This window comes from Mesoplodon densirostris, chromosome 2 (genome assembly GCF_025265405.1).
Source record: "Mesoplodon densirostris isolate mMesDen1 chromosome 2, mMesDen1 primary haplotype, whole genome shotgun sequence".
Classification (NCBI taxonomy): domain Eukaryota; kingdom Metazoa; phylum Chordata; class Mammalia; order Artiodactyla; family Ziphiidae; genus Mesoplodon; species Mesoplodon densirostris.
The window spans coordinates 80,835,337-80,849,606 of record NC_082662.1 but is presented as its reverse complement, the minus strand read 5'-3'; the positions used below and the strand labels follow the sequence as shown (position 1 = coordinate 80,849,606).

General features: G+C 40.7%; 1 protein-coding gene across 3 annotated transcripts in view; it reads right to left on the bottom strand.

The window, feature by feature from the left end:
- Nucleotides 1–2,583: 2,583 nt before the first annotated feature.
- The window catches only part of LRRC8B (leucine rich repeat containing 8 VRAC subunit B), a 69,216-nt gene continuing 57,529 nt past the window's right edge, over nucleotides 2,584–14,270 (bottom strand). For 2 of the 3 annotated variants that reach the window (XM_060090072.1, XM_060090074.1), the window contains exon 5: nucleotides 2,584–6,078. In XM_060090072.1, the coding sequence (XP_059946055.1) occupies nucleotides 5,806–6,078 (273 nt within the window). In that variant the 3' untranslated portion in view covers nucleotides 2,584–5,805. Of the gene's footprint in view, nucleotides 6,079–11,291; nucleotides 11,430–14,270 lie in introns of those variants that run through there. The other variant, XM_060090075.1, reaches the window with a different exon arrangement.

The window sequence follows — 14,270 nt, the reverse complement described above, 5'->3', positions numbered from 1 at the left end:
AGACAACACAGGGTGAAGAGACTTGTATTTTCCAAGTCGAAAAATGACTGCATTTTTCACATGTTGAAAAATGACTTTTTTTCTGATCCTTCGTTGGCATATTAGATACATATTCCTCTGTAAATATGGGGCTGAGTTCAAGGTCTGGCTTTGTGCTTTTGGATAAACTGCTTTCCTCTGGACTTCGGAGATGAGAGGGACACAGAAAACAAGCTAGGAACCTGGATTTCAGAGAATCCACTCATGTCAGAAACTCAAACATGAGCTGGAACTCCAGAGCATCAAACGGTGGCCTCAACAGCACCGACACAGCCTCTGTCTGCACAGCCAGGCCCCCTTCACAGCATGTTTGAAAAGCGATTTTGGAAAGTGGAGGTGAGTGCTGAACGTGGAGCCACCCTTGTCCCCATGCTCATGGGGGCAGGTGACTGCCCCGTGGCCTGTGAGCACAGGACCCAGTGCCCAAAGCACCTTGCAGTGACGCCTTAGGTCAGGCACTGGCTTTGTTCCCCCAACATATTCCCATTCCTGAGGCATTTAGGGTGAGGGAAAGCCTTGCCTGAGGTATGCATTTTCTGGGAAAAATAGGACCATCTGGTTTCCTTCATCATCTGGTTCAGTCTATAACGAGTTCTGTCCTCCAGCAGAGAAAAGTTCTTACTATCTGCTTTCTAATGTGTTCCTGAAACTGTGTATGTGGTTGAGAGAGTCTTCTATCCAAAAGTTCAAACTATTATGTGCCTACTCGATAATTCGAGTGTCTTCTCCCTTTACTAAACCTTCACAACATTTCTTGTATTGTAGTTTTTTACTTTTTATTTACCTGGTCCACTATTCAATGCTAGTGCGAAACTCACAGTAGATGGAGAAACAGGAGCCGAGAGGGAGAGAGATGGGCTGGTTTGTGAACATCCATCCCCAAAGATGAACACTACTCGACAGATGGACTTACTAGGAGTGACAGATTCCACACCCTCAACACTCCCCCACAATGTATTCTAGGATCAAGTCAACAGTTTTCAGGGACTTGATAATTTGTGGCCATTGTAGCATACTTTGAAAACTCATACTACTGTTATGAGATTCATATGTAAATCTAAAATACATCATTTGGTGAACAATATAACAGTACAACTGCACAGGAAACCCTGGGAAGAGGAGGGAATCACTTCTGGAACTTGGGCACTGATACGTGTATACAGGTAAAATTAGTCCAGTCAACTTCTTCCAACACTGAATCTGTTTTTATTTGCCACTTATTATAAAAATTGAATCTTTATTTTACACAAAAGTTATTTTAAAAACAGTAAAGTTTACCAAAACCTACTGAAGCTCAGGCAGAGGGATTTACCACCAAAATGCAGATTTACATGGTAAACCTGAGGGCCAAAATCATTCAACTCAAAACAATCTCACATTTTCTAGGAATCCATTATCAGAAGTGAAAACCAATTACGTACATGTTTCAGAATATGTGACAAAGACAAAAAAACAAATGCTAGCCTTCACTGTGAAGCTAACCAAAGAAAATGTCTCTACTCAGGATTGGCCCATTATTTTGCTGAGAGTGAAACATTTGAAGAGTTTTTAAAATATTTAAGCATAAATATTTAGGTTTATATACAACACATATATACACAAACACATCCATTCTAATTCTATGCCCTTTTGTATTTTTTAAATTGCACCATCTCTGTTAGAGATAATATATAACATGCAGGAGGCATTCCTAATTGTTTTTCTCAGCAGTAGTGTACTATACAAGTCAAATGCAAAATTTAAATATGAACTAATTTCAACCAGAAGCCAGCTCAACTCAGTACTTTGGCTCATATGTTCCATGTTAATGCTTTAGGGTTGATGAAATTGTTCATATAAAAAAAAAAAAAAGGTTGAAGAGAATGTAGTCAATTACCAAAGGTACTTAGTAGATAGTTCCCAGTGGATGTAGAAGTGATGGACCAGAAACAGGAAGAAACCAATTAAATAGGACTGCAGTTTTTTCACCGCTTCAGCTTTCATATCCAGCTGAAGATAAGAAATAATTATATCCAGGGCATTTTGCAACAGTTACTAGTTTAGGCCATTTCATGTATATAATGTCTTCATAATTCAAACCAGGATGCAAAATAACTCCTCCCCTCTCCCACCAGCCTTCGTCTTGTTTCCAGAAAGAAATAAACACAGATTCTGATGCAATATACAGTTCCTGAAAACAAAGTGGATTTACAGTTATATTCTCATGCTGTTGGTACAGATGAGGGATCACTGGATCAGCTCTAAAGACTGCAGGGATGGGTCAAGTAGAACTATTCAATTAGGCATAATTATAGGCTCTGGCTTCCCCCCAAATAAATACATGCTCAAGTATTATCGCAAGTTCTCTAGCACAAATATATTTCGTTACTATATAAATTTAAGGAGATGGGTGAGTGGAGAGGGAAAACAAAATACCTTATGTGGATGGGACAATGCTAAGAGAAAGTGACGATGGAAAGAACACTTGATTGAAAATACAAGGAAATAAAGCTATAAATCCACAGAATAATTGTTTGATTATTTTAATGGTTTGTGAACCCATCAATATTATGCAATACTTTAATTCAACATACAAAATTTGAATCATGAGACACCTGCAGAACAGAAACAAATATTTTCACTATCAAACAATAATGTTATGCAGATACTCACTGCAGCTCACCACAGCACACACATTGGAGCTTTGCCACAACGAGACCCTGAGGATCTCTATTTACCCTGTTTAACACAAACATTTGCTAAGTGACAGTGAAACATGGTGATATCAGAGGAAAAATGAAGACTGAGGATGTAGAATGAAAACACCGAATCTATGTGCCACACAGATATACCCTGATGTATGTTAGTGAAGGAACACTACACCTTACAAGGAATGCTCAAAACCACTTAGGTCGCTGACCAAGTCTGAGCATTTAGTTTTCTTTTAACATTACAACTAAGAGAATAGAATACTCCATGATTATAAGTAAGGAATAAAAAAGAATTAATATACTAGCATTAACCTACAACCTCTTACAACTTTGGAAAAATATTAAACATATCCAAAACTAATAAATTACATTTTGTATACATGGGGCGTGTGTGTGTCTGTGTGTGTGTGCAAGCTCATCATTGTGTATCTGTGTGTATGTAAATAAAATGAACCAATGCTAGCATAAGCCTTCAACTTTGTTCTGAATAACATCCATATTTATTTTTTGGAAAATGCACTACACATTCTTGGAAATCAAGTATCAACTAAAGTCTTAAAATTATAATTGAATAAACTTCATTTTCTTCATTTAAAATCCTCTTCCAAATTGAAGATCTGCTCCAACATTGCAGTAAAGGTGGCATCAAACACCACAGTTCTGTGTGTTAAGTGGTGGTCTCAGAGTTCATGGCATCAGTGTTACATCATTTCAAAAGTTACCTAAACAATGGAGTGTAGGATTGAAATAAAAAGTAAACCTAAAAACTAGGGCATCAAGAACAACAGAGTTTGCATTAGTAACCAAACCCTAGTGTTTGGAAAGAAGCTTACAAAACTCATTATTGATTCTGATAGTAACTTGCTTCCAGAAATTTAGAAGGGTGATAAGGAAGGTTTGGCTAGTGACTTCTGCAGGTGACCAGAACTGGTGACTAGCTGGGAGGAGTTGTAGTTTGTCAGGGGAATAGTAGCAAATCTGAAATTTGTTTTAAAAACTCTTCCTTATAGAAGGGGGTAAGATTTTTCATACACATTATGGCTAATTATATGGCCCAAAACATTTAAACATATTTCCATGTATCATATTCATGTTCCAAACATAAGATAATCCTATCCAACACTGGAATCGGTACACATGACAATTCTATTGTGCAAAGGGATGTGAAACATTAAAATGACAAAGAACTCAATATTAAAAAGATTGAAAATAACATAAAACCCTAAATATAGTCAGAATCTGTTTTCTGAAATCCTACAAGAAAGTTTCATCAGTTATGCCTGGCTCCCTGAGAACTTGAGTTCTGACTAAAGGCAAGTTTTGGTAAGAATTGCATTTTTACACTGTTCTTTCTCATTCAGAATAAACAATAATGTTTTAGGCAGCTTTTGGTGTTTTATATTTTTTATAGCTATTACTCAAATTTCATTTGATGTGAACAATTCTTTTCTCTGAATGTTAGTCCAGGGGTGTGTGGCAGGTGAGGGAAGCTACATTTTGCCATAACTTAGACTCACTTTCATCTTTCTGGAAGGGACAAAGCAAGAAAAAAAAATACCATACAACACAATTCCATGTTTACAGTACTCTTTACCCATAGTGTTTTCCAGTTTTGTCTAGGTGCAGTTAATAGATTACTTCATAGTTACATCCAAAATAAGATGGCATCACAATGCCTAGACCCTTTAGAGAAAAACACATTGAAAATGTACATTTCCCCAAAATGAGTCAGTCGATTTTGTTCATTTTACAATATGCATGATAATAAAAAGCCAAACACAAAGCTCTTTATAAAAAAGAGCAAAATGTATTCCAGAAAAGTTAGACAAAGGCATGAGATGAATTTCAGTTAACCAGATCTATTTCTTTGTGAGCTTTGAGAACTCATTTTAAGCACTGAATTTTAAGCAGAGTGTTTTACATTATAATCCTATCTAGAGATCATGCAGATGGAGAAGAAAGTATTTTGCTTAACTCTTACTTAATTTCTACAGAATGCTTTAAAATCAGTTTTAAAGATCCAAATCTGCACCTCTCCCCTCCATCACAGTTTTTGAAGTAATTAAGAATTGTACCCGTACAATAGCACAGCACTAGGGAAGAGAGAGGTAGATTATGTGGCCATCCTCTTACAAGGAAACCCCCCAAATATTTTAGGGCATGAAACACAAGGCTTTTGTTATCCAAAAGTAATTAGTTGCAGAGTACAAAAACATTTTGGAACAGAATGTGCACAAATATGAGAATCATAAGCAGCTAAAACCAAGTATATTAATAGTAAATTCTTAAAGAAAAGGATGTGTTCTCTGTACCTTACAAAAATTATTCTCACAGATTTTGAATCCAAGATAATACAATAAAAATATTTGTATGTTTTACATTTAATATAAAAATCATTAGCAAATAAAAAAGGCTTTGATGATATATAAGAAAAATTTGAGTATACATTAATTTTTAGGATGCCCCGAGGGTGACATGTCCTAAGTACCCTGCTCCTGTTCTATGCAAAGGCCAAAGGCAGGCACTTTCTCAGGGTTCATCATTGTTGTTAAGAGAAAATCAGATGGAGGAGGACTCAAAACAAGCTGGGACAGGAAGTAAAAATTAAGCCAGAAGGAATTCTGCCTAGCACAATGTACCCTGCCTAAAAATATTAAGACCATAAATCAAAGACAGTGCTCAGTGTACATCAAGGGAATTTATGTTGATGAGTTTATGGTCTAGGTGATAAATATCAAAACAGGAAGTCAGTTAAAACAAGTATGCAAATAAGTAATACCTAATCTTCAAAAGATACAAACTGCAATGTAGAGATTCAATAATTTCATGTCCCCATTCCACCCTCCAAGTGTACTTCTTATATTTCCATAAGTTAAAGATCAATTATTCACAAAACTTTAGTTCAGTGTTAATACTTTTTACCTGTTTAATTTAGGGATAGACACTGAGTTGCTTTAATAAGACATTTGGTTATAGTTAGTCATAATTATCCATTGTTCATCTTTATAACTTAGGAAAATTGAGTTCTCAGATAAAGCCCTGGAGTGTACTTTTAAAAATTATTTTCCTCTTTAGGTCAACATTTATCTAAGCATGTCTGCAAACGTTCTGTTACAGGGGGAGGAAGAGTATTGAGCAAATTCTCCTCGACAATCAGACAGCTCCGTTTGAGGGACTGACATCCTTCCAGTTCAGGAGGAAGTGTTTCCAGGTAATTACCAAAGAGCTCCAGATGAGTAAGGTTTGACAGCTCACCCACGTGAGGGGACAAGCTCATCAGGCTATTTTTCCCCAAAAGTAAACACTGCAGCTTTTTGCACTGAAACAGCCCATCTGGTAGCATCTCAATCTGGAAAGGGAAAAAAAGAAGCCAGTAAAACTCTTTTTTGATGGCCTACCATAATACATCTATTTATCTATACCCCTACCTTTTCCCAAAAACATTTCTAACATTTTACAGAGGTACATATAACAATGATGATACACTTGAAGTAGATGGGAAAGATAAAGGAAAAATACGGTCATCCTGACATGGAGTCAGGATTGAGGCTACCATGAACTTCTATAAACCCCTGCTGTATATGGGTGGGCAACAGATTTGGCTCTGAACATTCTAACAAGCAACTCTCAATTCTCAAAGGAAACCTAATCGGTTACATACTCTTTGTCCCTGAGATAAAAAAAAAAACCAGTGGGCTTCCCTGGTGGTGCAGTGGTTGAGAATCTGCCTGCCAATGCAGGGGACACGGGTTTGAGCCCTGGTCTGGGAAGATCCCACATGCCGCAGAGCAACTAGCCCCGTGAGCCACAACTACTGAGCCTGCGCGTCTGGAGCCCGTGCTCCGCAACAAGAGAGGCCGCGACAGTGAAAGGCCTGCGCACCGCGATGAAGAGTGGCCCCCACTTGCAACAACTAGAGAAAGCCCTCGCACAGAAATGAAGACCCAACACAGCAAAAATAAATTAATAAATTAATAAACTCCTATCCCCAACATCTAAAAAAAAAAAAACAAAAAACAAACCAGTGACTGAGGAGAAGCCTAATTATTCTTGAGTCCTAGTCAGAAATCAGGGATCTCAAGGGTCCTCATAATAAGTTTACTGTGTGGGATAATGAGCTATACCCTCAAAAACATCCCGAGAACAGACACAAGGCTATTTTTTAGGGTTTCACAGTAGAGACTGAAAACTTTATTCTGTTAAAAAAAAAAAGTTGACAGGAGTAGAGACAAGAAGATATGACAATCTATACAATCTATACAGGATATGACAATCTATAGATATAGATATACAATCTATATACAATAGATATATACACAATCTATAGATATACAATCCATGCAAGATAGGACAATCTATACATGCACATTTCATTCCCCTCTACATACTCACTCACGAGTATTTATTCTTCTTCTTGCTCTCTGAGAGTTTCGATTAAGTCTTACGACACAGAGAAATCATTTAAAATACAATAAATAGCCTGCAACTGGGTCAACTGCTACAATTGCTCAACTGAACTGCTCCCCTATTTGGTGGGAAGGTTGCATTTGAGTTTCTAAGGGAGCCACAGTGTGTATATGAAATAGGGTTTATTGGGGAAAGACACCCAGAGAAGGGCTGAGCACACTCAATGTCCTCAGCTCTCATCCTGCCACTGAGGGGCAAGTGCGCTCCAGGAAGAGCTGGATTGCATGCACCCCACCCTGTAACGTTCCCCATATTTATACAGGCCTGGACCAGGCATCTTTGCAACTATGAAACAATGAGGCTCCTTTGTTCCGGAAGTGGCTTTGTTAGAAACAGGGATGAAGGGGGCGCTCCAGATTTCAATCTGCTCCTCTGATGGGCTAGTGTAGCCCCACTGAGCCAGTTCTCTGCTGGAACTTGCGGGGCCTTCCAGAACTGTCTCTTCAAAAGGGTAAACGTTCCCTATACAGCATAAAAAATTGGTCAAATTGCATTCAAAAATGCTCATTATGTTGGAAATTGCCTTCTCCTCCATCAACCACATATACTCTCAGTACTGGCTATCCTTGAAAATAAATCTAATGATCACTGTTGCTAAGTCAGCCATGCATTATAGCTCATCATTCTACACCAAAATACTAGGTATAAGCAAAGGAAAATATCTACCCTTTTATTTCATTCCTTCTTAAGAATGCAGATGCAAAACCACAGATATGTCAATTTCAGTATAGAGATATGACAGAGAGGTGACAGAAGAAATGTAACCTCCTTCTGATTAGAGATTATCTGCAGCTCAAAAGTAGTGTCAGTGACGTACAAGTAGAGGGAATGATCAGTCCTGTGCAGTGTGCTCAGGGTTGAGAGTGCCTGCTGGTGCAAAAGGAGTGACTTAGGCAAAGAGGCTGGGAAGAGGGAAGACTTGGCTCACCTGTATTCAGTGAATGCCTGCTGGGAGCCTCGTTTTGTGCCAGGTTCCCAGCTAGGTGTTGGGGATAAAGTACTGAGCAAGACAGATGGGTCTTTAAGATCCATGCAGGGTCTCTCAACCTTGGCATTGTTGACATTTGGGGTGGGATAATTCTTTTTGTGGGGCTGTCCTGTGCATTGTGCAATGCTTAGCAGCATCCCTGGCCTCTACCTACTAGATGCCAGCGCCACTCCCCTCTCTAGTTGTGACGACTAAAAATGTCTCTAGACTAATGTCTTCTGCAGGGTAAAATTGCCCCCATTTGAGAAGCACTGGTCTAAAGGGGGAGTGAAATATGAAACAATTATAGAAATCATTAGTCTACAACGGCTGCTAGAAGAAGAGTGCCTTAACCAGGGTTGCATCAAGGAATCCCAATCTCCCTTCCTCATTCAGCTTCCAGGCCCCGGAAGGTGCCTTGCTTGATTGCACTGATTTCCTATTGAGTGAAGACCCTAAAGCCATTGTCCTCATTCTCCTTCTGTCTGGCTGTCAACACTACCATGCCTCACTCATCTTCTTTCATATCTCTGAATTTGTGATTTTAGCTTCTTCTCAGCCCCCAGAGTACAGGCAAGGGATTTCGCCAGGCAATGAGAGCGAGCCTCTGGGGTTGGTCCCTCAGTTGTGCCGTAAAAGTGAGTTAAGGACTGTGGTTAGCGGCACACTTCCTGAGCGGTAAGTATCCGTCTCAGGGGCTTTCTCCCAGCATCATCACGCAGCTCAAGCACAGGGCTTTAACTCATGTAATGGAATTCAATTTTGCTAAAGGAGGCTGGGGAGCTGTGTTAGAGACTCAAGACTTTCTTTCAAGTCAGCAGTTTTATCTTGAAAAATCGACTTACAAATTTTGCCTGAGCCAATAAATTAAAAAAAATATTTAGATAGCATTTATTTATACTGAATTCATTTAGCATGCTCTTTCTTAAACCATATAATACATGAGCCAGAAAGGAAAAAATTTCCCCAGTGGACCACTGATTTCTTCTCAAAATCAAAAGAAATGTTTACAGACGATCAGATGATAAACTATATAAACAGAATGGTTTTACAGAATAAACTGTATTACATATATTTAATAAACTATGAAATAAACTGAAAAAAAACTCACTATGGTTACATTATCACTCTATATCCTAGAATTTTCTGGCAACCAAATACTTTCAACAAAATGTACTGAAGCCCCCAGAACATCCAAGGAAGGATGGTACTCATCCTATATTCATGGCTGACATTGATAATTAAATATTCCACTGTTTCTCAGAGGCTGGGACCTCATTTCAGAATTCTTTTCAGTGTCAGATTTCCTATTTTTCTGGCCATTGACACATGCTATCTCAGAACATGTCAACCTGAATCTATAAAATCCAATCATTTCAAGAAGCAAAGCTGAATATTTCCATATCTAAGTGGTAATATCAAAACCAACAAGGAGCATTGCCACATAAATGATCTGCAGAAGGAATTTCTACATTATTCACCTTCTGGCTAAAGTCTTTGAGTTGCATTAAATGCAGAAATGGAGAAACTGGAAGACCTAGGTGTAAATTGGAGTGGTTTTTAAGATTTGAGGGAGGTTATTAAATCTTCCCCCTTTCTTGTGCTTCTCCATCACATTCAACACCATCATAATCCAATTACACTTTGGCACTGGATAGAGGTGGATGCTGCCTCTTCCTCTCCCATCATCTACACAGACCACTGCTTCCCGTGGAACATCATGTGGACTGATGCATCTGAGCTGTAGGAGAAAGAGCACTAGAGCAGGAGCTGGAACATGGGTTCCATCCCAGATCCATCACTGGGAAGCTTTGGACCTCAGGCAAATTGCTCTGAGCCTCAGTTTCAGTATCAGTAAAGTGAAGGCAGTGGACTAGAACAGAGCTTGGCAAAGTTTTTCTCTAAAGGAGCGGAACAGTAAATATTTTAGGTCTTGCAGGGCAAGTGGCAAAACTGAAAATATTATGTAGGTACTTACAATAACAAGAGAGAAAAAATTTCATACATTTAAGTGATGTAATTAAAAATACAATAACACAATTGAGTACAATTTCTTTGTAATACAGGCCCACTAAGGAGAACAATGCAACTTATTCATGGACACTGAAATTTGAATTTCATATAATTTTCATATGTGATGAAATATTATTATTATTCTTTTGATTTTTTTCCCCAACCACTTAAAAAATTTAAAAACCATTCTTAGGTCAGGTTGTGGGAGGATCTGGCTCCCAGGCTGTAGTTTGCTGACCTCAGGACCAATGACCCATAGTGTTCCTTTCAGATACAAGAGTCTCTTAATCTATATTCTTACTTCTAAATCATAATGATTAAACCTTTCCACAGGGTTTTGTTTCTTGATTGTCCTCTCCCAACCCTTGTGTCTGCCACAACCAGAGCCTCCTTTGAAGGTACTGATTCAGGTTAACTAGCACTTTTAGGCTCAAGCCTCACCTCAGCTACTATCCAATGACTCAAACTTGAACTAGACTGGTAGATTTCAAGGCACTCTCCACTCTGACCCACCTTCTAAAGGCTCTCATCTCTTATTACATCTGCCGATGCCTGTTGCAATCCTCTGGGCATGACCTCTATCCTTTCACATTTCCCCAGTCAATGTTCTCAGGAACACTCTTCTCAAGAATTACCATGGAAAAGAACGCCTTGCTCAACTATGTGTGGCAAACGTTGCACACCATATCTCCCTCTTGGAGAAGCACAATGCATGTTCATATGTTAAAGTCTCTGAGGAATCCAGCAGCAAAAATATGCTAAAAAATGTTTAATGTTTTTTTGTGATAAAACTTAGTACTATTCAGTGGAGTAAACTCTGGAGTGCCCTCTCAGTGAATGTCTGTCATTTGGGGGGCTGCCTCACATCTTCTATGTCCTGAGAATTCCCTACCTTATCTTGGTGGGACTCTTGATGGGAAGCAGAGCCCACTTCCAACTAGAGGAACCGAAAACACAAGATCCTTGTGTTCCCAGATAACTTACAGCTCGAGTGTGAGCATTCTTAAGCTCTATCAGGTGCTCACATGTGGGCCTTGTGTCACAAAGAAGCAGAAACCATGAAGAACCGATTTTGTGGGAGGGCAAGGGCCACAGTAGCAGCAGCTTCATTTTCAGGGTAGCATTGGTGTCCAGTGCTGGTACGGTCAGTGTGAAGGTATCTTCTTTATTTTACTTTTGTACTATGATTTTGGCTGCATTTCTTCTGCTATCTAACTTTGTGCTTGATTGTTTTCCAAGCTTCATTCTTCAGCCTTTTCAGGGATGAGATACATGACAGCCATTCAATAAATGTCTTTTTCTGCTTAACCCCAGAGTTAGTATTTGTTACCTCCATCTATAAACCTGACACACTGCCCAAGTCTTTAAAAAAGAAGAGTCTTATATATACACTACCAAATGTAAAATAGATAGCTAGTTGGAAGCAGCTGCAGAGCACAGAGAGATCAGCTCCATGCTTTGTGTCCACCTAGAGGGGTGGGATAGGGAGGATGGGAGGGAGACACAAGAGGGAGGCGATATGGGGATATATGTATATGTATAGCTGATTCACTTTGTTATAAAGCAGAAACTAACACACCATTGTAAAGCAATTATACTCCAATAAAGCTGTTTAAAAAAAAAAAAAGAAGTCTTTAAAAACTGTTCTTTCGGGAATCTTTACCAACCTCCATTCTAAATGGAGGAATCAACTCACATTTCTGAGTATATGCACATCTAAGTATTTATGCAGCAGGTTTGATGTTTTATTTTCTAATTTTTATAAATATTTTGGTCTACTTCATAGACTCATGAGAACCTTAGGTTTCAAGAAGGAACCTTGAAATTAGTTAAATCTCTATATGAAACATTAATACTTAATTCCCTTTAACAATATTCCTACCAAGTGGTTGACAATTTATATGTGGACAGTTTTATTAATAAGAAAATCAGGGGGCTTCCCTGGTGGCGCAGTGGTTGGGAGTCCACCTGCCGATGCAGGGGACATGGGTTCGTGCCCCGGTCCGGGAGGATCCCACATGCCGCGGAGTGGCTGGGCCCAGGAGCCATGGTCTCTGAGCCTGCGCGTCTGGAGCCTGTGCTCTGCAACGGGAGAGGCCACAACAGCACAACAGTGAGAGGCCCACGTACCGCAAAAAAAAAAAAAAAAAAAAAATCCCTTCTCCCTCCTCAAATGTTCATTCAGTCTTTGGACAGCTTTCTGGGGAAAGATGAGATATCTTCTCCTGCTTGTCCGAGCTCTAACACTTACAGCTATTCCCAATAAGCTTTCTTTCCTATGTAAGGTCTTCCAAATATTCGAAGACCAATATTGTGGACTATTCTCTCTCCCTTCCCTCCCCAGTACTTCTTATAATTAGGATACACTATACCATCAGAGAGGAACTTTTCATCTGTCTGGTCACTGTCTTCTGAGCTCCAGTTTCTCCACATCCTTAGCAGGTAAGTCTCTTCATAGTTCTGATGAAGTGTTCCTCACCCATTCAAAGGCGTCACAGTCATCATTATGGCCTGGAGGATGCTCCACAACTGCTGGCTATCACACTTCTGAGACAACACAGCCAAAGACACCATAGTACTTTGGCCATAAACTATCTTCAGCATAAGACTTTTCATATGCTACCAAGTACACTTCAAGACAAAATATGTCTGATACTAACACCTAATCTCCCTTTTAGCCACAAACAAGAAGTCAGTAAACTTGGTGTCAAAGGTACCAATGATCTTAAATTTAACATTGAACTACAGAAAGCTGTTAACCTGCTTATACATTTAGATAATTCACGGCCCGCTGACAATTTAATCAGCCACGACTTTCAAAAATGTATGGAGTGATCAGGAGGAGCTTTAAGATGGCGGAAGAGTAAGATGTGGAGATCACCTTCCCCCCCACACATACATCAGAAATACATCTACATGTGTAACAGCTCCTACAGAACACCTACTGAACGCTGGCAGAAGACCTCAAACTTCCCAAAAGGCAAGAAACCCCCCACATACATGGTTAGGGCAAAAGACAAAAGAATAAACAGAGACAAAAGAATAGGGACGGGACCTGCACCAGTGGGAGGGAGCTGTGGAGGAGGAAAGGTTCCCACACACTAGGAAGCCCCTTCGCGGGTGGAGACTGCGGGTGGCGGAGGGGGGGAGCTTCGGAGCCACGGAGGAGAGCGCAGCAACAGGGGTGCGGAGGGCAAAGCGGAGAGATTCCCGCACAGAGGATCGGTGCCGACCAGCACTCACCAGCCCGAGAGGCTTGTCTGCTCACCCGCCGCGGCGGGCGGGGCTGGGAGCTGAGGCTCTGGTTTCGGTCAGAGCGCAGGGAGAGGACTGGTGGCGTGAACACAGTCTGAAGGAGGCTAGTGCGCCACGGCTAGCCGGGAGGGAGTCCGGGAAAAAGTATGGAGCTGCCGAAGAGGCAAGAGACTTTTTCTTCCCTCTTTGTTTCCTGGTGCACGAGGAGAGGGGATTAAGAGCGCTGCTTAAAGGAGTTCCAGAGACGGGCACGAGCCGCGGCTATCAGCGCGGACCCCAGAGACGGGCATGAGACGCTAAGGCTGCTGCTGCCGCCACCAAGAAGCCTGTGTGCGAGCACAGGTCACTATCCACACCCCCCTTCCGGGGAGCCTGTGCAGCCCGCCACTGCCAGGGTCCCGGGATGCAGGGACAACTTCCCCGGGAGAACGCACGGCGCGCCTCAGGCTAGTGCAACGTCATGCTGGCCTCTGCCGCCACAGGCTCACCCCGCACTCCGTACCCCTCCCTCCCCCCGGCCTGAGTGAGCCAGAGTCCCCGAAGACGCTGCTCCTTTAACCCCATCCTGTCTAAGCGAAGAACAGACGCCCTCAGGTGACCTACACGCAGAAGCGAGGCCAAATCCAAAGCTGAACCCTAGGAGCTGTGTGAACAAAGAAGAGAAAGGGAAATCTCTCTCGGCAGACTCAGAAGCAGCGGATTAAATCTCCACAATCAACTTATTGTACCCTGCATCTGTGGAATACCTGATTAGACAATGAATCATCCCAAATTGAGGAGGTGGACTTTGGGAGCAATATATATATATATTTGTGTCCCTTTTTCTCTTTTTTTGAGTG